The 23,586-nt window shown below is 46.9% G+C and overlaps 1 protein-coding gene across 4 annotated transcripts in view; it reads right to left on the bottom strand.

The window, feature by feature from the left end:
- Positions 1-22,285, bottom strand: part of LOC121536514 (target of Nesh-SH3) — a 105,275-nt gene extending 82,990 nt beyond the window's left edge. For all 4 annotated transcript variants that reach the window (XM_041843843.2, XM_041843845.2, XM_041843844.2 and 1 more), the window contains exon 1: positions 21,801-22,285. In XM_041843843.2, the coding sequence (XP_041699777.1) occupies positions 21,801-21,894 (94 nt within the window). In that variant the 5' untranslated portion in view covers positions 21,895-22,285. The remainder of the gene's footprint in view (positions 1-21,800) is intronic.
- Between the last annotated feature and the right edge of the window lie 1,301 nt (positions 22,286-23,586).

Raw genomic sequence — 23,586 nt, 5'->3', positions numbered from 1 at the left:
AGAATGTGGTGGTCTGTGGCTCTAGTCTAGTTGAATACTGTGGTGCTCTGTGGCTCTAGTCTAGTTGAAGACTGTGGTGCTCTGTGACTCTAATCTAATTGAAAACTGTTGGGCTCTGTGGCTCTAGTCCAGCTGAATACTGTGGTGCTCTGTGGCTGTAGTCTAGTTGAAGACTGTGGGGCTCTGTGGCTGTAGTCTAGTGTAATACTGTGGTGCTATATGGCTCTAGTCTAGTTGAATACTATGGTGCTCTGATGCTCTAGTCTAGTTGAATACTGTGCTACTCTTTGGCTCTAGTCTAGATGAAGACTGTGGTGCTCTGTGGCTCTAGTCTAGTTGAATACTCTGGTGCTCTGTGGCTCTAGTCTAGTTGAAGACTGTGGTGCTCTGTGGCTCTAGTTATTTGAAGACTGTGGTGCTCTGTGGCTCTTGTCTAGTTGTAGACTGTGGTGCTCTGTTGCTCTTGTCTAGTTGTAGACTGTGGTGCTCTGTGGCTCTAGTCTAGTGGAATACTGTGGTGCTCTATGGCTCTAGTCTAGTTGAATACTGTGGTGCTCTATGGCTCTAGTCTAGTTGAATACTGTGGTGCTCTGTGGCTCTAGTCTAGTTGAATACTTTGGAGCTCTGTGACTCAAATCTAGTTGAAGAATGTGGTGGTCTGTGGCTCTAGTCTAGTTGAATACTGTGGTGCTCTGTGGCTCTAGTCTAGTTGAAGACTGTGGTGCTCTGTGACTCTAATCTAATTGAAAACTGTTGGGCTCTGTGGCTCTAGTCCAGCTGAATACTGTGGTGCTCTGTGGCTGTAGTCTAGTTGAAGACTGTGGGGCTCTGTGGCTGTAGTCTAGTTGAAGACTGTGGTGCTCTGTGGCTCTAGTCTAGTGTAATACTGTGGTGCTATATGGCTCTAGTCTAGTTGAATACTATGGTGCTCTGATGCTCTAGTCTAGTTGAATACTGTGCTACTATTTTGGCTCTAGTCTAGATGAAGACTGTGGTGCTCTGTGGCTCTTGTCTAGTTGAAGACTATGGTGCTCTGTGGCTCTTGTCTAGTTGAAGACTGTGGTGCTCTAGGGCTCTAGTCTAGTTTAATACTCTGGTGCTCTGTGGCTCTAGTCTAGTTGAAGACTGTGGTGCTCTGTGGCTCTAGTTATTTGAAGACTGTGGTGCTCTGTGGCTCTTGTCTAGTTGTAGTCTGTGGTGCTCTGTGGCTCTAGTCTAGTGGAATACTGTGGTCCTCTATGGCTCTAGTCTAGTTGAATACTGTGGTGCTCTGTGGCTCTAGTCTAGTTGAATATTTTGGTGCTCTGTGACTCAAATCTAGTTGAAGAATGTGGTGGTCTGTGGCTCTAGTCTAGTTGAATACTGTGGTGCTCTGTGGCTCTAGTCTAGTTGAAGACTGTGGTGCTCTGTGGCTCTAGTCTGGTTGAATACTGTGTGGCTCTGTAGTTGAAGACTGTGGTGCTCTGTGGTTCTAGTCTAGTTGAAGACTGTGGTGCTCTGTGACTCTAATCTAATTGAAAACTGTGGGGCTCTGTGGCTCTAGTCCAGCTGAATACTGTGGTGCTCTGTGGCTGTAGTCTAGTTGAAGACTGTGGTGCTCTGTGGCTGTAGTCTAGTTGAAGACTGTGGTAATCTGTGGCTCTAGTCTAGTGTAATACTGTGGTGCTATATGGCTCCAGTCTAGTTGAATACTATGGTGCTCTGATGCTCTAGTCTAGTTGAATACTGTGCTACTCTTTGGCTCTAGTCTAGATGAAGACTGTGGTGCTCTGTGGCTCTTGTCTAGTTGAAGACTGTGGTGCTCTGTGGCTCTAGTCTAGTTGAAGACTCTGGTGCTCTGTGGCTGTATTCTAGTTGAAGACTGTGGTGCTCTGTGACTCTAATCTAATTGAATACTGTGGTGCTCTGTGGCTCTAGTCTAGTTGAATACTTTGGTGCTCTGTGACTCAAATCTAGATGAAGAATGTGGTGGTCTGTGGCTCTAATCTAGTTGAAGACTGTGGTGCTCTGTGGCTCTAGTCTAGTTGAAAACTGTGGTGCTCTGTGGCTCTAGTATTGTTGAATACTGTGGGGCTCTGTGGCTGTAATCTAGTGTAAGACTGTGGGGCTCTGTGACTCTAATCTAATCGAAGACTGTGGTGCAATGTGACTCTAATCTAGTTGAAGACTGTGGGAGTCTGTGGCTGTAGTCTAGTTGAAGACTTTGGGGCTCTGTGGCTGTAGTCTAGTTGAAGACTGTGGTGCTCTGTGGCTCTAGTCTAGTGTAATACTGTGGTCCTCTGTGGCTCTAGTCTAGTTGAAAATTATGGTGCTCTGTGGCTCTAGTCTAGTTGAATACTGTGGTGCTCTGTGGCTCTTGTCTAGTTGAAGACAGTGGTGCTCTGTGGCTCTAATCTAGTTGAAGACTGTGGTGCTCTGTGGCTCTTGTCTAGTTGAAGACTGTGGTGCTCTGTGGCTCTAGTCTAGTTGAATACTCTGGTGCTCTGTGGCTCTAGTCTAGTTGAAGACTGTGGTGCTCTGTGGCTCTAGTTATTTGAAGACTGTGGTGCTCTGTGGCTCTTGTCTAGTTGAAGACTATGGTGCTCTGTGGCTCTTGTCTAGTTGAAGACTGTGGTGCTCTAGGGCTCTAGTCTAGTTTAATACTCTGGTGCTCTGTGGCTCTAGTCTAGTTGAAGACTGTGGTGCTCTGTGGCTCTAGTTATTTGAAGACTGTGGTGCTCTGTGGCTCTTGTCTAGTTGTAGTCTGTGGTGCTCTGTGGCTCTAGTCTAGTGGAATACTGTGGTCCTCTATGGCTCTAGTCTAGTTGAATACTGTGGTGCTCTGTGGCTCTAGTCTAGTTGAATATTTTGGTGCTCTGTGACTCAAATCTAGTTGAAGAATGTGGTGGTCTGTGGCTCTAGTCTAGTTGAATACTGTGGTGCTCTGTGGCTCTAGTCTAGTTGAAGACTGTGGTGCTCTGTGGCTCTAGTCTGGTTGAATACTGTGTGGCTCTGTGACTAATCTAGTTGAAGACTGTGGTGCTCTGTGGTTCTAGTCTAGTTGAAGACTGTGGTGCTCTGTGACTCTAATCTAATTGAAAACTGTGGGGCTCTGTGGCTCTAGTCCAGCTGAATACTGTGGTGCTCTGTGGCTGTAGTCTAGTTGAAGACTGTGGTGCTCTGTGGCTGTAGTCTAGTTGAAGACTGTGGTAATCTGTGGCTCTAGTCTAGTGTAATACTGTGGTGCTATATGGCTCTAGTCTAGTTGAATACTATGGTGCTCTGATGCTCTAGTCTAGTTGAATACTGTGCTACTCTTTGGCTCTAGTCTAGATGAAGACTGTGGTGCTCTGTGGCTCTTGTCTAGTTGAAGACTGTGGTGCTCTGTGGCTCTAGTCTAGTTGAAGACTCTGGTGCTCTGTGGCTGTATTCTAGTTGAAGACTGTGGTGCTCTGTGACTCTAATCTAATTGAATACTGTGGTGCTCTGTGGCTCTAGTCTAGTTGAATACTTTGGTGCTCTGTGACTCAAATCTAGTTGAAGAATGTGGTGGTCTGTGGCTCTAGTCTAGTTGAAGACTGTGGTGCTCTGTGGCTCTAGTCTAGTTGAATACTGTGGTGCTCTGTGGCTCTAGTCTAGTTTAATACTGTGGTGCTATATGGCTCTAGTCTAGTTGAATACTGTGGTGCTCTGTGGCTCTAGTCTAGTTGAATACTGTGGTGCTCTGTGGCTCTAGTCTAGTTGAAGACTGTGGTGCTCTGTGGCTCTAGTCTAGTTGAATACTGTGGTGCTCTGTGGCTCTAGTCTAGTTGAAGACTGTGGTGCTCTGTGGCTCTAGTCTAGTTGAAGACTGTGGTGCTCTGTGGCTCTTGTCTAGTTGAAGACTGTGGTGCTCTGTGGCTCTTGTCTAGTTGTAGACTGTGGTGCTCTGTGGCTCTAGTCTAGTGGAATACTGTGGTGCTCTATGGCTCTAGTCTAGTTGAATACTGTGGTGCTCTATGGCTCTAGTCTAGTTGAATACTGTGGTGCTCTGTGGCTCTAGTCTAGTTGAATACTTTGGTGCTCTGTGACTCAAATCTAGTTGAAGACTGTGGTGCTCTGTGGCTCTAGTCTAGTTGAATACTGTGGTGCTCTGTGGCTCTAGTCTAGTTGAAGACTATGGTGCTCTGTGGCTCTAGTCTAGTTGAATACTGTGTGGCTCTGTGACTAATCTAGTTGAAGACTGTGGTGCTCTGTGGTTCTAGTCTAGTTGAAGACTGTGGTGCTCTGTGACTCTAATCTAATTGAAAACTGTTGGGCTCTGTGGCTCTAGTCCAGCTGAATACTGTGGTGCTCTGTGGCTGTAGTCTAGTTGAAGACTGTGGTGCTCTGTGGCTGTAGTCTAGTTGAAGACTGTGGTGCTCTGTGGCTCTAGTCTAGTGTAATACTGTGGTGCTATATGGCTCTAGTCTAGTTGAATACTATGGTGCTCTGATGCTCTAGTCTAGTTGAATACTGTGCTACTCTTTGGCTCTAGTCTAGATGAAGACTGTGGTGCTCTGTGGCTCTTGTCTAGTTGAAGACTGTGGTGCTCTGTGGCTCTAGTCTAGTTGAAGACTGTGGTGCTCTGTGGCTCTAGTCTAGTTGAAGACTGTGGTGCTCTGTGGCTCTAGTCTATTTGAATACTGTGGTGCTCTGTGGCTCTAGTCTAGTTGAAGACTGTGGTGCTCTGTGGCTCTAGTCTAGTGGAATAATGTGGTGCTCTGTGGCTCTAGTCTAGTTGAAGACTGTGGTGCTCTGTGGCTCTAGTCTATTTGAAGACTGTGGTGCTCTGTGGCTCTAGTCTAGTTGAATACTGTGGTGCTCTGTGGCTCTAGTCTAGTTGAAGACTGTGGTGCTCTGTGGCTCTAGTCTAGTGGAATACTGTGGTGCTCTGTGGCTCTAGTCTATTTGATGACTGTGGTGCTCTGTGGCTCTGGTCTAGTTGAAGACTGTGGTGCTCTGTGGCTCTAGTCTAGTTGAAGACTGTGGTGCTCTTTGGCTCTAGTCTAGTTGAATACTGTGGTGCTCTGTGGCTCTAGTCTAGTTGAATACTGTGGTGCTCTGTGGCTCTAGTCTAGTTGAATACTTTGGTGCTCTGTGACTCAAATATAGTTGAAGACTGTGGTGCTCTGTGGCTCTAGTCTAGTTGAATACTGTGGTGCTCTGTGGCTCTAGTCTAGTTGAATACTGTGGTGCTCTGTGGCTCTAGTCTAGTTGAAGTACTTTGGTGCTCTGTGACTCAATCTAGTTGAAGACTGTGGTGCTCTGTGGCTCTAGTCTAGTTGAATACTGTGGTGCTCTGTGGCTCTAGTCTAGTTGAATACTGTGGTGCTCTGTGGCTCTAGTCTAGTTGAAGACGGTGGTGCTCTGTGGCTCTAGTCTAGTGGAATAATGTGGTGCTCTGTGGCTCTAGTCTAGTTGAAGATTGTGGTGCTCTGTGGCTCTAGTCTAGTGGAATAATGTGGTGCTCTGTGGCTCTAGTCTAGTGTAATACTGTGGTGCTATATGGCTCTAGTCTAGTTGAATACTATGGTGCTCTGATGCTCTAGTCTAGTTGAATACTGTGCTACTCTTTGGCTCTAGTCTAGATGAAGACTGTGGTGCTCTGTGGCTCTAGTCTAGTTGAATACTCTGGTGCTCTGTGGCTCTAGTCTAGTTGAAGACTGTGGTGCTCTGTGGCTCTAGTTATTTGAAGACTGTGGTGCTCTGTGGCTCTTGTCTAGTTGAAGACTATGGTGCTCTGTGGCTCTTGTCTAGTTGAAGACTGTGGTGCTCTGTGGCTCTAGTCTAGTTGAAGACTGTGGTGCTCTATGGCTCTAGTCTAGTTGAATACTGTGGTGCTCTGTGGCTCTAGTCTAGTTGAATACTGTGGTGCTCTGTGGCTCTAGTCTAGTTGAATACTTTGGTGCTCTGTGACTCTAGTCTAGTTGAAGACTGTGGTGCTCTGTGGCTCTAGTCTAGTTGAATACTGTGGTGCTCTGTGGCTCTAGTCTAGTTGAAGACTGTGGTGCTCTGTGACTCTAATCTAGTTGAAAACTGTGGGGCTCTGTGGCTCTAGTCCAGCTGAATACTGTGGTGCTCTGTGGCTCTAGTCTAGTTGAAGACTGTGGTGCTCTGTGGCTCTAGTCTAGTTGAATACTGTGGTGCTCTGTGGCTCTAGTCTAGTTGAAGACTGTGGTGCTCTGTGGCTCTAGTCTAGTTGAAGACTGTGCTGCTCTTTGGCTCTAGTCTAGATGAAGACTGTGGTGCTCTGTGGCTCTAGTCTAGTTGAATACTCTGGTGCTCTGTGGCTCTAGTCTAGTTGAATACTGTGGTGCTCTGTGGCTCTAGTCTATTTGAAGACTGTGGTGCTCTGTGGCTCTAGTCTAGTTGTAGACTGTGGTGCTCTGTGGCTCTAGTCTAGTTGAATACTGTGGTGCTCTGTGGCTCTAGTCTAGTTGAATACTGTGGTGCTCTGTGGCTCTAGTCTAGTTGAATACTGTGGTGCTCTGTGGCTCTAGTCTAGTTGAATACTGTGGTGCTCTGTGGCTCTAGTCTAGTTGAATACTGTGGTGCTCTGTGACTCTAATCTAGTTGAAGACTGTGGTGCTCTGTGGCTCTATTCTAGTTGAATACTGTGGTGCTCTGTGGCTCTAGTCTAGTTGAAGACTGTGGTGCTCTGTGACTCTAATCTAGTTGAAAACTGTGGGGCTCTGTGGCTCTAGTCCAGCTGAATACTGTGGTGCTCTGTGGCTCTAGTCTAGTTGAAGACTGTGGTGCTCTGTGGCTGTAGTCTAGTTGAATACTGTGGTGCTCTGTGGCTCTAGTCTAGTGTAATACTGTGGTGCTATGTGGCTCTAGTCTAGTTGAATACTGTGGTGCTCTGATGCTCTAGTCTAGTTGAATACTGTGCTACTCTTTGGCTCTAGTCTAGTTGAAGACTGTGGTGCTCTGTGGCTCTAGTCTAGTTGAAGACTGTGGTGCTCTGTGGCTCTAGTCTAGTTGAAGACTGTGGTGCTCTGTGGCTCTAGTCTAGTTTGAAGACTGTGGTGCTCTGTGGCTCTAGTCTAGTTGAAGACTGTGGTGCTCTGTGGCTCTAGTCTAGTTGAAGACTGTGGTGCTCTGTGGCTCTAGTCTAGTTGTAGTCTGTGGTGCTCTGTGGCTCTAGTCTAGTTGAATACTGTGGTGCTCTGTGGCTCTAGTCTAGTTGAATACTGTGGTGCTCTGTGGCTCTAGTCTAGTTGAATATTTTGGTGCTCTGTGGCTCTAATCTAGTTGAATACTGTGCTGCTCTTTGGCTCTAGTCTAGTTGAAGACTGTGGTGCTCTGTGGCTCTAGTCTAGTTGAAGACTCTGGTGCTCTGTGGCTCTAGTCTAGTTGAATACTGTGGTGCTCTGTGGCTCTAGTCTATTTGAAGACTGTGGTGCTCTGTGGCTCTAGTCTAGTTGTATACTGTGGTGCTCTTTGGCTCTAGTCTAGTTGTAGACTGTGGTGCTCTGTGGCTCTAGTCTAGTTGAAGACTGTGGTGCTCTGTGGCTCTAGTCTAGTTGAATACTGTGGTGCTCTGTGGCTCTAGTCTAGTTGAATACTTTGGTGCTCTGTGGCTCTAGTCTAGTTGAAGACTGTGGTGCTCTGTGGCTCTAGTCTATTTGAATACTGTGGTGCTCTGTGGCTCTAGTCTAGTTGTAGTCTGTGGTGCTCTGTGGCTCTAGTCTAGTTGAATACTGTGTGGCCTCTGTGGCTCAGTCTAGTTGAAGACTGTGGTGCTCTGTGGCTCTAGTCTAGTTGAAGACTTTTGGTGCTCTGTGACTCTAATCTAATTGAAAACTGTGGTGCTCTGTGGCTCTAGTCCAGCTGAATACTGTGGTGCTCTGTGGCTGTAGTCTAGTTGAAGACTGTGGGGCTCTGTGGCTGTAGTCTAGTTGAAGACTGTGGTGCTCTGTGGCTCTAGTCTAGTGTAATACTGTGGTGCTATATGGCTCTAGTCTAGTTGAATACTATGGTACTCTGATGCTCTAGTCTAGTTGAATACTGTGCTACTCTTTGGCTCTAGTCTAGATGAAGACTGTGGTGCTCTGTGGCTCTTGTCTAGTTGAAGACTGTGGTGCTCTGTACTCTTGTCTAGTTGAAGACTGTGGTGCTCTGGGGCTCTAGTCTAGTTTAATACTCTGGTGCTCTCTGGCTCTAGTCTAGTTGAAGACTGTGGTGCTCTGTGGCTCTAGTTATTTGAAGACTGTGGTGCTCTGTGGCTCTTGTCTAGTTGTAGACTGTGGTGCTCTGTGGCTCTAGTCTAGTGGAATACTGTGGTGCTCTATGGCTCTAGTCTAGTTGAATACTGTGGTGCTCTGTGGCTCTAGTCTAGTTGAATACTTTGGTGCTCTGTGACTCAAATCTAGTTGAAGAATGTGGTGGTCTGTGGCTCTAGTCTAGTTGAATACTGTGGTGCTCTGTGGCTCTAGTCTAGTTGAAGACTGTGGTGCTCTGTGGCTCTAGTCTAGTTGAAGATTGTGGTGCTCTGTGGATCTAGTCTGGTTGAATACTGTGTGGCTCTGTGACTAATCTAATTGAAAACTGTGGGGCTCTGTGGCTCTAGTCCAGCTGAATACTGTGGTGCTCTGTGGCTGTAGTCTAGTTGAAGACTGTGGTGCTCTGTGGCTGTAGTCTAGTTGAAGACTGTGGTAATCTGTGGCTCTAGTCTAGTGTAATACTGTGGTGCTATATGGCTCTAGTCTAGTTGAATACTATGGTGCTCCGATGCTCTAGTCTAGTTGAATAATGTGCTACTCTTTGGCTCTAGTCTAGTTGAAGACTGTGGTGCTCTGTGGCTCTAGTCTAGTTGAAGACTCTGGTGCTCTGTGGCTGTATTCTAGTTGAAGACTGTGGTGCTCTGTGACTCTAATCTAATTGAATACTGTGGTGCTCTGTGGCTCTAGTCTAGTTGAATACTTTGGTGCTCTGTGACTCAAATCTAGTTGAAGAATGTGGTGGTCTGTGGCTCTAATCTAGTTGAAGACTGTGGTGCTCTGTGGCTCTAGTCTAGTTGAAAACTGTGGTGCTCTGTGGCTCTAGTATTGTTGAATACTGTGGGGCTCTGTGGCTGTAATCTAGTGTAAGACTGTGGGGCTCTGTGACTCTAATCTAATCGAAGACTGTGGTGCTATGTGACTCTAATCTAGTTGAAGACTGTGGGAGTCTGTGGCTGTAGTCTAGTTGAAGACTTTGGGGCTCTGTGGTTGTAGTCTAGTTGAAGACTGTGGTGCTCTGTGGCTCTAGTCTAGTGTAATACTGTGGTCCTCTGTGGCTCTAGTCTAGTTGAAAATTATGGTGCTCTGTGGTTCTAGTCTAGTTGAATACTGTGGTGCTCTGTGGCTCTTGTCTAGTTGAAGACTGTGGAGCTCTGTGGCTCTTCTGTGACTGTGGTGCTCTGTGGCTCTTGTCTAGTTGAAGACTGTGGTGCTCTGTGGCCGACTCTGTGGCTCTAGTCTAGTTGAAGACTGTGGTGCTCTGTGGCTCTAGTTCTAGTTGAACTCTAGTTGAAGACTGTGTGCTCTGTGGCTCTAGTCTAGTTGAATACTCTGGTGCTCTGTGGCTCTAGTCTAGTTGAAGACTGCTGTGCTCTGTGGCTCTAGTTATTTGAAGACTGTGGTGCTCTGTGGCTCTTGTCTAGTTGTAGACTGTGGTGCTCTGTGGCTCTAGTCTAGTGGAATACTGTGGTGCTCTATGGCTCTAGTCTAGTTGAATACTGTGGTGCTCTGTGGCTCTAGTCTAGTTGAATACTTTGGTGCTCTGTGACTCAAATCTAGTTGAAGAATGTGGTGGTCTGTGGCTCTAGTCTAGTTGAATACTGTGGTGCTCTGTGGCTCTAGTCTAGTTGAAGACTATGGTGCTCTGTGGCTCTAGTCTAGTTGAATACTGTGTGGCTCTGTGACTAATCTAGTTGAAGACTGTGGTGCTCTGTGGTTCTAGTCTAGTTAAAGACTGTGGTGCTCTGTGACTCTAATCTAATTGAAAACTGTTGGGCTCTGTGGCTCTAGTCCAGCTGAATACTGTGGTGCTCTGTGGCTGTAGTCTAGTTAAAGACTGTGGTGCTCTGTGGCTGTAGTCTAGTTGAAGACTGTGGTGCTCTGTGGCTCTAGTCTAGTGTAATACTGTGGTGCTATATGGCTCTAGTCTAGTTGAATACTATGGTGCTCTGATGCTCTAGTCTAGTTGAATACTGTGCTACTCTTTGGCTCTAGTCTAGATGAAGACTGTGGTGCTCTGTGGCTCTTGTCTAGTTGAAGACTGTGGTGCTCTGTGGCTCTAGTCTAGTTGAAGACTGTGGTGCTCTGTGGCTGTATTCTAGTTGAAGACTGTGCTGCTCTGTGACTCTAATCTAATTGAAAACTGTGGGGCTCTGTGGCTCTAGTCCAGCTGAATAATGTCGTGCTCTGTGGTTGTAGTCTAGTTGAAGACTGTGGTGCTCTGTGGCTGTAGTCTAGTTGAATACTGTGGTGCTCTGTGGCTCTAGTCTAGTTGAATACAGTGGTGCTCTGTGGCTCTAGTCTAGTTGAAGACTGTGGTTCTTTGTGGCTGTAGTCTAGTGTAATACTGTGGTGCTATATGGCTCTAGTCTAGTTGAATACTATGGTGCTCTGTGGCTCTAGTCTAGTTTAATACTGTGCTGCTCTGTGGCTCTAGTCTAGTTGAAGACTGTGGTGCTCTGTGGCTCTTGTCTAGTTGAAGACTGTGGTGTTCTGTGGCTCTAGTCTAGTTGAAGACTGTGGTGCTTTTTGGCTCTAGTTTAGTTGAAGACTGTGGTGCTCTTTGGCTCTTGTCTAGTTGAAGACTGTGGTGCTCTGTGGCTCTAGTCTAGTGGAAGACTGTGGTGCTCTGTGGCTGTAGTCTAGTTGAATACTGTGGTGCTCTGTGGCTCTAGTATATTTGAAGACTGTGGTGCTCTGTGGCTCTAGTCTAGTTGAATACTGTGGTGCCCTGTGGCTCTAGTCTAGTTGAATACTTTGGTGCTCTGTGACTCAAATCTAGTTGAAGAATGTGGTGCTCTGTGACTCTAGTCTAGTTGAAGACTGTGGTGCTCTGTGGCTCTATTCTAGTTGAAGACTGTGGTGCTCTGTGGCTCTAGTCTAGTTGAAGACTGTGGTGCTCTGTGGCTCTAGTCTAGTTGAATACTGTGGTGCTCTGTGGCTCTAGTCTAGTTGAATACTTTGGTGCTCTGTGGCTCTAATCTAGTTGAAGACTGTGGTGCTCTGTGGCTCTAGTCTAGTTGAAGACTGTGGTGCTCTGTGGCTCTAGTCTAGTTGAATACTGTGGTGCTCTGTGGCTCTAGTCTAGTTGAAGACTGTGGTGCTCTGTGGCTCTAATCTAGTTGAAGACTGTGGTGCTCTGTGGCTCTAGTCTAGTTGAATACTGTGGTGCTCTGTGGCTCTAGTCTAGTTGAAGACTCTGGGGCTCTGTGGCTCTATTCTAGTTGAATACTGTGGTGCTCTGTGTCTCTAGTCTAGTTGAAGACTGTGGTGCTCTGTGGCTCTAGTCTAGTTGAAGACTGTGGTGCTCTGTGGCTCTAGTCTAGTTGAATACTGTGGTGCTCTGTGGCTCTAGTCTAGTTGAATACTGTGGTGCTCTGTGGCTCTAGTCTAGTTGAATACTGTGGTGCTCTGTGGCTCTAGTCTAGTTGAATACTGTGGTGCTCTGTGGCTCTAGTCTAGTTGAAGACTGTGGTGCTCTGTGGCTCTAGTCTAGTTGAAGACTGTGGTGCTCTTTGGCTCTTGTCTAGTTGAAGACTGTGGTGCTCTGTGGCTCTAGTCTAGTTGAAGACTGTGGTGCTCTGTGGCTCTAGTCTAGTTGAATACTGTGGTGCTCTGTGGCTCTAGTCTAGTTGAAGACTGTGGTGCTCTGTGGCTCTAGTCTAGTTGAATACTGTGGTGCTCTGTGGCTCTAGTCTAGTTGAATACTGTGGTGCTCTGTGGCTCTAGTCTAGTTGAATACTGTGGTGCTCTGTGGCTCTAGTCTAGTTGAATACTGTGGTGCTCTGTGACTCTAGTCTAGTTGAAGACTGTGGTGCTCTGTGGCTCTAGTCTAGTTGAATACTGTGGGGCTCTGTGGCTCTAGTCTAGTTGAAGACTGTGGTGCTCTGTGACTCTAGTCTAGTTGAAGACTGTGGTGCTCTGTGGCTCTAGTCCAGCTGAATACTGTGGTGCTCTGTGGCTCTAGTCTAGTTGAAGACTGTGGTGCTCTGTGGCTCTAGTCTAGTTGAATAATGTGGTGCTCTGTGGCTCTAGTCTAGTTGAATACTTTGGTGCTCTGTGGCTCTAGTCTAGTTGAAGACTGTGGTGCTCTGTGGCTCTAGTCTAGTTGAATACTGTGGTGCTCTGTGGCTCTAGTCTAGTTGAATACTGTGGTGCTCTGTGGCTCTAGTCTAGTTGAAGACTGTGGTGCTCTGTGGCTCTAGTCTAGTTGAAGACTGTGGTGCTCTGTGGCTCTAGTCTAGTTGAATACTGTGGTGCTCTGTGGCTCTTGTCTAGTTGAAGACTGTGGAGCTCTGTGGCTCTATTCTAGTTGAAGACTGTGGTGCTCTGTGGCTCTAGTCTAGTTGAAGACTGTGGTGCTCTGTGGCTCTAGTCTAGTTGAATACTGTGGTGCTCTGTGGCTCTAGTCTAGTTGAATACTGTGGTGCTCTGTGGCTCTAGTCTAGTTGAAGACTGTGGTGCTCTGTGGCTCTAGTCTAGTTGAATACTCTGGTGCTCTGTGGCTCTAGTCTAGTTGAAGACTGTGGTGCTCTGTGGCTCTAGTCTAGTTGAAGACTGTGGTGCTCTGTGGCTCTAGTCTAGTTGAAGACTGTGGTGCTCTGTGGCTCTAGTCTAGTTGAAGACTGTGGTGCTCTGTGGCTCTAGTCTAGTTGAAGACTGTGGTGCTCTGTGGCTCTAGTCTAGTTAATACTGTGGTGCTCTGTGGCTCTAGTCTAGTTGAAGACTGTGGTGCTCTGTGGCTCTAGTCTAGTTGAATACTGTGGTGCTCTGTGGCTCTAGTCTAGTTGAAGACTGTGGTGCTCTGTGGCTCTAGTCTAGTTGAAGACTGTGGTGCTCTGTGGCTCTTGTCTAGTTGAATACTGTGGTGCTCTGTGGCTCTAGTCTAGTTGAAGACTGTGGTGCTCTGTGGCTCTAGTCTAGTTGAATACTGTGGTGCTCTTTGGCTCTAGTCTAGTTGAAGACTGTGGTGCTCTGTGGCTCTAGTCTAGTTGAAGACTCTGGTGCTCTGTGGCTCTAGTCTAGTTGAAGACTGTGGTGCTCTGTGGCTCTAGTCTATTTGAAGACTGTGGTGCTCTGTGGCTCTAGTCTAGTTGAATACTGTGGTGCTCTGTGGCTCTAGTCTAGTTGAAGACTGTGGTGCTCTGTGGCTCTAGTCTAGTTGAATACTGTGGTGCTCTGTGGCTCTAGTCTAGTTGAATACTGTGGTGCTCTGTGGCTCTAGTCTAGTTGAAGTACTTTGGTGCTCTGTGGCTCAAATCTAGTTGAAGAATGTGGTGGTCTGTGGCTCTAGTCTAGTTGAATACTGTGGTGCTCTGTGGCTCTAGTCTAGTTGAATACTGTGGTGCTCTGTGACTCTAATCTAGTTGAAGACTGTGTGGCTCTGTGGCTCAGTCTAGTTGAAGACTGTGGTGCTCTGTGGCTCTAGTCTAGTTGAAGACTGTGGTGCTCTGTGGCTCTAGTCTAATTGAAAACTGTTGGGCTCTGTGGCTCTAGTCCAGCTGAATACTGTGGTGCTCTGTGGCTGTAGTCTAGTTGAAGACTGTGGTGCTCTGTGGCTGTAGTCTAGTTGAAGACTGTGGTGCTCTGTGGCTCTAGTCTAGTGTAATACTGTGGTGCTATGTGGCTCTAGTCTAGTTGAATACTATGGTGCTCTGATGCTCTAGTCTAGTTGAATACTGTGCTACTCTTTGGCTCTAGTCTAGATGAAGACTGTGGTGCTCTGTGGCTCTTGTCTAGTTGAAGACTGTGGTGCTCTGTGCTCTAGTCTAGTTGAAGACTGTGGTGCTCTGTGGCTCTAGTCTAGTTTAATACTCTGGTGCTCTCTGGCTCTAGTCTAGTTGAAGACTGTGGTGCTCTGTGGCTCTAGTTAGTTGAAGACTGTGGTGCTCTGTGGCTCTTGTCTAGTTGTAGACTGTGGTGCTCTGTGGCTCTAGTCTAGTGGAATACTGTGGTGCTCTATGGCTCTAGTCTAGTTGAATACTGTGGTGCCCTGTGGCTCTAGTCTAGTTGAATACTTTGGTGCTCTGTGACTCAAATCTAGTTGAAGAATGTGGTGCTCTGTGGCTCTATTCTAGTTGAATACTGTGGTGCTCTGTGGCTCTAGTCTAGTTGAAGACTGTGGTGCTCTGTGGCTCTAGTCTAGTTGAATACTGTGTGCTCTGTGTAATCTAGTTGAAGACTGTGGTGCTCTGTGGCTCTAGTCTAGTTGAAGACTGTGGTGCTCTGTGGCTCTAATCTAGTTGAAAACTGTGGGGCTCTGTGGCTCTAGTCCAGCTGAATACTGTGGTGCTCTGTGGCTGTAGTCTAGTTGAAGACTGTGGTGCTCTGTGGCTCTAGTCTAGTTGAAGACTGTGGTGCTCTGTGGCTCTAGTCTAGTGTAATACTGTGGTGCTCTGTGGCTCTAGTCTAGTTGAAAACTATGGTGCTCTGTTGCTCTAGTCTAGTTGAATAATGTGCTACTCTTTGGCTCTAGTCTAGTTGAAGACTGTGGTGCTCTGTGGCTCTAGTCTAGTTGAAGACTCTGGTGCTCTGTGGCTGTATTCTAGTTGAAGACTGTGGTGCTCTGTGACTCTAATCTAATTGAATACTGTGGTGCTCTGTGGCTCTAGTCTAGTTGAATACTTTGGTGCTCTGTGACTCAAATCTAGTTGAAGAATGTGGTGGTCTGTGGCTCTAATCTAGTTGAAGACTGTGGTGCTCTGTGTCTCTAGTCTAGTTGAATACTGTGGTGCTCTGTGTCTCTAGTCTAGTTGAAGACTGTGGTGCTCTGTGGCTCTAGTCTAGTTGAAGACTGTGGTGCTCTGTGGCTCTAGTCTAGTTGAAGACTGTGGTGCTCTGTGACTCTAATCTAGTTGAAGACTGTGGGGCTCTGTGGCTCTAGTCTAGTTGAAGACTTTGGTGCTCTGTGGCTCTAGTCTAGTTGAAGACTGTGGTGCTCTGTGGCTCTAGTCTAGTGGAATACTGTGGTCCTCTGTGGCTCTATTCTAGTTGAAGACTGTGGTGCTCTGTGGCTCTAGTCTAGTTGAAGACTGTGGTGCTCTGTGGCTCTAGTCTAGTTGAAGACTGTGGTGCTCTGTGGCTCTAGATCTAGTTGAAGACTGTGGTGCTCTGTGGCTCTAGTCTAGTTGAAGACTGTGGTGCTCTGTGGCTCTAGTCTATTTGAAGACTGTGGTGCTCTGTGGCTCTAGTCTAGTTGAAGACTGTGGTGCTCTGTGGCTCTAGTCTATTTGAATACTGTGGTGCCCTGTGGCTCTAGTCTAGTTGAATACTGTGGTGCTCTGTGGCTCTAGTCTAGTTGAAGACTGTGGTGCTCTGTGGCTCTAGTCTAGTTGAATACTCTGGTGCTCTGTGGCTCTAGTCTAGTTGAAGACTGCTGTGCTCTGTGGCTCTAGTTATTTGAAGACTGTGGTGCTCTGTGGCTCTTGTCTAGTTGATAGACTGTGGTGCTCTGTGGCTCTAGTCTAGTGGAAGACTGTGGTGCTCTATGGCTCTAGTCTAGTTGAATACTGTGGTGCTCTGTGGCTCTAGTCTAGTTGAATACTTTGGTGCTCTGTGACTCAAATCTAGTTGAAGAATGTGGTGCTCTGTGGCTCTATTCTAGTTGAATACTGTGGTGCTCTGTGGCTCTAGTCTAATTGAAGATTGTGGTGCTCTGTGGCTCTAGTTTAGTTGAAGACTTTGGTGCTCTGTGACTCTAATCTAGTTGAAAACTGTGGGGCTCTGTGGCTCTAGTCTATTTGAAGACTGTGGTGCTCTGTGACTCTAATCTAGTTGAAAACTGTGGTGCTCTGTGGCTCTAGTCCAGCTGAATACTGTGGTGCTCTGTGGCTCTAGTCTAGTTGAAGACTGTGGTGCTCTGTGGCTCTAGTCTAGTTGAAGACTGTGGTGCTCTGTGGCTCTAGTCTAGTTGAATACTGTGGTGCTCTGTGGCTCTAGTCTAGTTGAATACTGTGGTGCTCTGTTGCTCTAGTCTAGTTGAAGACTGTGCTGCTCTTTGGCTCTAGTCTAGTTGAAGACTGTGGTGCTCTTTGGCTCTTGTCTAGTTGAAGACTGTGGTGCTCTGTGGCTCTAGTCTAGTTGAAGACTGTGGTGCTCTGTGACTCTAATCTAGTTGAAGACTGTGGTGCTTTGTGGCTCTAGTCTAGTTGAATACTGTGGTGCCCTGTGGCTCTAATCTAGTTGAATACTTTGGTGCTCTGTGACTCAAATCTAGTTGAAGACTGTGGTGCTCTGTGGCTCTATTCTAGTTGAATACTGTGGTGCTCTGTGGCTCTAGTCTAGTTGAAGACTGTGGTGCTCTGTGGCTCTAGTTTAGTTGAAGACTGTGGTGCTCTTTGGCTCTTGTCTAGTTGAAGACTGTGGTGCTCTGTGGCTCTAGTCTAGTTGAAGACTGTGGTGCTCTGTGACTCTAATCTAGTTGAAGACTGTGGGGCTCTGTGGCTCTATTCTAGTTGAATACTGTGGTGCTCTGTGGCTCTAGTCTAGTTGAAGACTGTGGTGCTCTGTGGCTCTAGTCTAGTTGAAGACTGTGGTGCTCTGTGGCTGTAGTCTATTTGAATACTGTGGTGCTCTGTGGCTCTAGTATATTTGAAGACTGTGGTGCTCTGTGGCTCTAGTCTAGTTGAAGACTGTGGTGCTCTGTGGCTCTAGTCTAGTTGAAGACTGTGGTGCTCTGTGGCTCTAGTCTAGTTGAAGACTGTGGTGCTCTGTGGCTCTAGTCTAGTTGAATACTGTGGTGCCCTGTGGCTCTAGTCTAGTTGAATACTGTGGTGCTCTGTGGCTCTAGTCTAGTTGAAGACTGTGGTGCTCTGTGGCTCTAGTCTAGTTGAAGACTGTGGTGCTCTGTGGCTCTAGTCTAGTTGAAGACTGTGGTGCTCTGTGGCTCTAGTCTAGTTGAAGACTGTGGTGCTCTGTGGCTCTAGTTTAGTTGAAGACTGTGGTGCTCTTTGGCTCTTGTCTAGTTGAAGACTGTGGTGCTCTGTGGCTCTAGTCTAGTTGAAGACTGTGGTGCTCTGTGGCTCTAGTCTAGTTGAATACTGTGGTGCCCTGTGGCTCTAGTCTAGTTGAATACTTTGGTGCTCTGTGACTCAAATCTAGTTGAAGAATGTGGTGCTCTGTGGCTCTATTCTAGTTGAATACTGTGGTGCTCTGTGGCTCTAGTCTAGTTGAAGACTGTGGTGCTCTGTGGCTCTAGTTTAGTTGAAGACTTTGGTGCTCTTTGGCTCTTGTCTAGTTGAAGACTGTGGTGCTCTGTGGCTCTAGTCTAGTTGAAGACTGTGGTGCTCTGTGACTCTAATCTAGTTGAAGACTGTGGGGCTCTGTGACTCTAGTCTAGTTGAAGACTGTGGGGCTCTTTGGCTGTAGTTTAGTTGAAGACTGTCGTGCTCTGTGACTCTAATCTAGTTGAAGACTGTGGGGCTCTGTGGCTCTAGTCTAGTTGAATACTGTGGTGCTCTGTGGCTCTAGTTTAGTTGAAGACTGTGGTGCTCTGTGGCTCTATTCTAGTTGAATACTGTGGTGCTCTGTGTCTCTAGTCTAGTTGAAGACTGTGGTGCTCTGTGGCTCTAGTCTAGTTGAAGACTGTGGTGCTCTGTGGCTCTAGTTTAGTTGAAGACTGTGGTGCTCTTTGGCTCTAGTCTAGTTGAAGACTGTGGTGCTCTGTGACTCTAATCTAGTTGAAGACTGTGGGGCTCTGTGACTCTAGTCTAGTTGAAGACTGTGGGGCTCTGTGGCTGTAGTTTAGTTGAAGACTGTCGTGCTCTGTGACTCTAATCTAGTTGAAAACTGTGGGGCTCTGTGGCTCTAGTCTATTTGAAGACTGTGATGCTCTGTGACTCTAATCTATTTGAAGACTGTGGTGCTCTGTGACTCTAATCTAGTTGAAGACTCTGGGGCTCTGTGGCTGAAGTTGATTTTTCGTAGTTCTGCTGGTGTTTGGCTCTCAGGTTTCCATCCTGGGAATGAGAAGGTGAAAAGGTGGGGAAGAATGGTTCCGCCTCAGAACAAAAAGAGGGAACTTGAGAAAAACTGACATTTTGAAGGTTGTCAGAAATGAAAAGCAAGCCTCACCTACAATATCACAGAATTCCAATGGGGGACAGGGGAGGGGGTGGGGGGGTTGATAAGCTTTAGGGGGCTTTACACCTCTACACCACACCCTTGGCCATGGGCCAGCTCAGCCATGCTCCTGGTTCTCAGGGGGGAGAGCTTTACCTCACAGCCCAGCAGGAGAGAGCCGTGCCTGGGCTAACACTCCCACGCTATCATCTGCACTGGTCCCCCTGATTTCATACTGTATCTCCCACATCTGGCTCAACTACAGCTGTTTTATTTTCTCTGGTGGCAAAAATATTTATCTTTCACCAACTCTCCCTTCCTTCGTCTCTCGTGCCCGACATTGCTCTCCAATCATCCCTCCATCTGTCCTGCTCTCTCTCATCCATCCCTCCATCTGTCCTGCCCTCTCTCATCCATCCCTCCATCTGTCCTGCCCTCTCTTATCCAGCCCTCCATCTGTCTAGCCCTCTCTCATCCATCCCTCCATCTGTCCTCCCCTCTCTCATCCATCCCTCCATCTGTCCTCCCCTCTCTCATCCTTCCCTCCATCTGTCTAGCCCTCTCTCATCCATCCCTCCATCTGTCCTGCCCTCTCTCATCCATCCCTCCATCTGTCCTGCCCTCTCTCATCCATCCCTCCATCTGTCTAGCCCTCTCTCATCCATCCCTCCATCTCTCCTGCCCTCTCTCATCCATCCCTCCATCTGTCCTGCCCTCTCTCATCCATCCATCTGTCCTGCCCTCTCTCATCCTTCCCTCCATCTGTCTAGCCCTCTCTCATCCTTCTCTCCATCTGTCCTGCCCTCTCTCATCCATCCCTCCATCTGTCCTGCTCTCTCTCATCCATCCCTCCATCTGTCCTGCTCTCTCTCATCCATCCCTCCATCTGTCCTGCCCTCTCATCCATCCCTCCATCTGTCCTGCTCTCTCTCATCCATCCCTCCATCTGTCCTGCCCTCTCTCATCCATCCCTCCATCTGTCCTGCCCTCTCTCATCCATCCCTCCATCTGTCCTCCCCTCTCTCATCCATCCCTCCATCTGTCCTGCCCTCTCATCCATCCCGCCATCTGTCCTGCTCTCTCTCATCCATCCCTCCATCTGTCTAGCCCTCTCTCATCCATCCCTCCATCTGTCCTGCCCTCTCTCATCCATCCCTCCATCCCTCAGGCTGTTAGACACATACACCTGAATAAGAAAAGGAGAGCAGCAAACTCTAGGAGCTCAGATGAAATAATGTAATAGTAGCGTTTCGACAGCCATGCTGTATTCATCAGGATTTAATACACCTAACATGCACAAAGAGATATAAAGTGAATCAACAAATTATCCAGATGATTGATGTCACTTCAGCCAATAACAATTTAACGTAACATCTTCCAAACGGGGAACAAGCGCCAAAATGACGAGTTTTTCCACAGTGCTTGCCTTTCTAGCCAGTTTTTCCACAGTGCTTGCCTTTCTAGCCAGTTTTTCCACAGTGCTTGCCTTTCTAGCCAACTCCACTCTGGAGTCCCACTCACTTCAAATCAGCTTTATTAGCATCAAAGTTTTCAAACAGTTCCCAACTTTAATTCACAGAAAGCAGTGTAGAGACAGATAGGAGACATGGCAGGCACTTCCAGAGTTTTCTGTGACTGTCATGAGAATCCTAATCATAGTGAACCCTCAAAACAGGGCTGATTCCCATATTAAACAGATTAAACTTTTCGGCCCCATTTACAACATGATTAACAATAAACTAACTGACTGAAGAGACAGACAGACAGAGGCAAAGGGAGAGGGAGAGAGAGAGAGAGAGAGAGAGAGAGAGAGAGAGAGAGAGAGAGAGAGAGAGAGAGAGAGAGAGAGAGAGAGAGAGAGAGAGAGAGAGAGAGAGAGAGAGAGAGAGAGAGAGAGAGAGAGAGAGAGAGAGAGGGGGGCGACAAATAGGGAGAGTAATTAATTAGAAGTAATTAAACTGCAAAATAAAATAACAATTCTGCCTCGAAGGTAAGACAATGGCACACTTCTGGACAAGCACATGGCACATTGCAAAAAGGGACAAACTATCAACAACCCTGACCTGTAACCTGGAAACACTTTCATTTGTAAAGACTGGACACTATTAGTAGGAGTTAACCTCTCTTGCCCTCGCCTGCCCACCTTGTTTCACGGAAATGGGACAAACTCAAGTGGCTCTTAAAGAACCCAGCACAAGCACAATTTTTGTCCAGTTAGCGAACACCTTGGGACACCTTGCTCCCGGTCAACTAAAGACAGTTCATCGATTTTCAACATTACATACAGTAGACCTACAGTAGGCACAGAGTAGTGTATTCTACTGTGTACCACAATAGGGCAAACTTGATCTCTCAATTGAGTGCTTGCGTCTAGGCACACATTCACAGAACCACCAGCTTTTCAGGCAATATGGGGCAAGGCAACGGCCACCTGTGGTTGTCACAGCAACATATGCAGGACAGCACGTTTTTGCCATGTGATAACGGTCAAATGCAATAACACATGATACAATAACAACCACATCACATACCATCCAACATACAGTATAATTAAGCAATAAGGCACAAGGGGGTGTGGTAAATGGCCAATATACCATGGCTAAGGGCTGTTCTGATGCACAACGCAACGCGGCGTGCCTGGACACAGCCCTTAGCCATGGTATATTGGTCATATACCACAAACCCCCGAGGCGCCTTATTGCTATTATAAACTGGTTACCAACGTAATTAGAGCAGTAAAAATAAATATTTTGTCATACTCATGGTATACGGTCTGTTATACCACGGCTGTCAGACAATCAGCATTCAGGGCTCGAACCACCCAGTTTATAATAACAATTGCATACCATTAATCATACTGTACCTAGACCTAAACCACAACCACATACCATGAAATATGCACAGTGTTTTGAGCATGGTCTCAGTGGACATAGTCTCTGTGTAAACATTACAATAACAGTCATATGCCAGATTTAGATTCAACACTGCAATAATGTCTAGCAATATTATATGAACACAGAATCACTACAGGATCCATGCAAGGTGTCGATTCATAAAATACCATTCACCAATACTGTACAGTTTGGTCCAACAATTCTACATGAAACTGAGCGTTCAGAATCATTAAATGTAATGCAATCATAATATGTATGGGGTGTCCACATTTCATTCAACTGCATGTCTACATGTGTTTAATTACATTCATATTTTATTTACATCATCTGAGGCAAACTGTCTTTGCAAAACTCAATAGCCTGTGATAGGCAAGACAGAATTCCCATACAAATACATATATTCATCCTATTTGATGTACAGTCAACTCCTGATAAGTGCACATTGGATAACTGCAAGCTGTGCATTGTAGTTAATCAGTTCTTATTAAAGTTCAGTGTTTTTCATTGTTTTGTATCTGCATGCTTCAGTTTAGTGCATGCCAAGCCATTCCAATAACATTGTATTTCTCAGGAGCTGACTATAAGTGTTCTACATGGTGATGATGGTGATGCAGATGTCACCTACCTCTGCTTCTCCGAGCCGTGGACGAGCTGGCCAGCGCCATCCCAACGATTACGAGGAGGAAGAGGAAGAGGAGGAAGGTGTGTGAGCGCTGCATGGTTGTAGCTTCTCTGCAGAGGTCTCAGGTAAAAAGGACTGGCTGGTGGGTCTCACTAGATACACGTGACTTGTGTAGATCTGCTCAGGTACTCCACTAAATGATCACAGTTCAGGACTAAGAGGAGGACTAAGGTGAGCCACTGGACTACAGTACTGGAGAATTTCAGAGTAAATATCAACCAGCTCTGGACTAGCTCACAGACTGAGCCTGGTATACGACTACAACAGTAGAACTAGAACAGTAGAACTAGAATAGTAAAGTCATTCTCCTAGGTCTGTGTGATTCTGAGAACTGTCTCTGGTGGCTGGACTACTTCCCTGAGCTGGTGGGTCTCAGGACTTGTGCAGCACACTGGACAGGCTCTGTCTGAGGCTGAGGGGCTGGGTGCGCTGAGGCTCTATGCTGTGCTCTGGGATCCAGGGAGACCAGCCTGCAGCATATATACCTACAGAGGGAGGGGACACAGGAAAGCAGACACACCCCTTTTCTTTTTTCGCACTCTCCCACAGAGAACAGCACTCTTTTACTTGCTGTCACACCCTCTCTCTCTCTCTCTCTCGTGTCTCTGGCCCTTTCTCTTTCTCTCTTCCGTTCTCTTTCATTTTCACTCACTCTCTCTCTCTCTCATTCCCCCTTTCATTTTTTCTTTCTTTCTTTCTTTCTGTAAATTTTTTTCTACGATTTCCACACCTCCACTGTTTTCCATCCATAAGGTTCTTGCTGATTTTTCATTGCACTTACTCTCTAATTCTCTCTTTCCTTTCTTTCTCTCCCTCCTTCTTTTTCCTCCCTTTCCTATCCCTCACTCTAACACTCTTTTTACCTCTCTCTTAATTTAGCCCAAAGTTGTAAGGTGTTTAAAGGTTCTGGAAGAGTCTTCCAAAAACGGAGGTAAGGAGGAAAAAGAGAAGAGTGGTGTTCCAGTAGAGTTTTTCCTCTTTCATCCCTCTCTCATCCCTCTGTCATCCCTCTGTCATCCCTCTCTCATTCCTCTCTCATCCCTCTCTCATCCCTCTCTCATCCCTCTCTCATTCCTATCTCATCCCTCTCTCATCCCTCTGTCATCCCTCTCTCATTACTCTGTCATCCCTCTGTCATCCCTCTCTCTTCCCTCTCTCATCCCTCACTCATTCCTCTCTCATTCCTCTCTCATCCCTCTCTCATTTCTCTCATCCCTCTCTCATCCCTCTCTCATTCCTCTCTCATCCCTCTGTCATCCCTCTCTCTTCCCTCTCTCATTCCTCTCTCATCCCTCTGTCATCCCTCTGTCATCCCTCTGTCATTCCTCTGTCATCCCTCTGTCATCCCTCTCTCATCCCTCTCACTCCTCTCTCATCCCTCTCTCATCTCTATGTCATCCCTCTCTCATCCCTCTCACTCCTCTCTCATCCCTCTGTCATCCCTCTCTCATTCCTCTCTCATCCCTCTGTCATCCCTCTCTCGTCCCTCTCACTCCTCTCTCATCCCTCTGTCATCCCTCTTTCATCCCTCTATCATCCCTCTGTCATCCCTCTGTCATCCCTCTGTCATCCCTCTCTCATCCCTCTCCCCTCTCTCATACCTCTCTCATCCCTCTCTCATCCCTCTCTCATTCCTATCTCATCCCTCTCTCATTCCTCTCTCATCCCTCTGTCATCCCTCTCTCATTCCTATCTCATCCCTCTCTCATCCCTCTCTCATCCCTCTGTC

This window comes from Coregonus clupeaformis, chromosome 23, assembly GCF_020615455.1.
Source record: "Coregonus clupeaformis isolate EN_2021a chromosome 23, ASM2061545v1, whole genome shotgun sequence".
Lineage (NCBI taxonomy): Eukaryota > Metazoa > Chordata > Actinopteri > Salmoniformes > Salmonidae > Coregonus > Coregonus clupeaformis.
This window is presented reverse-complemented; position numbering and strand designations above follow the sequence as displayed.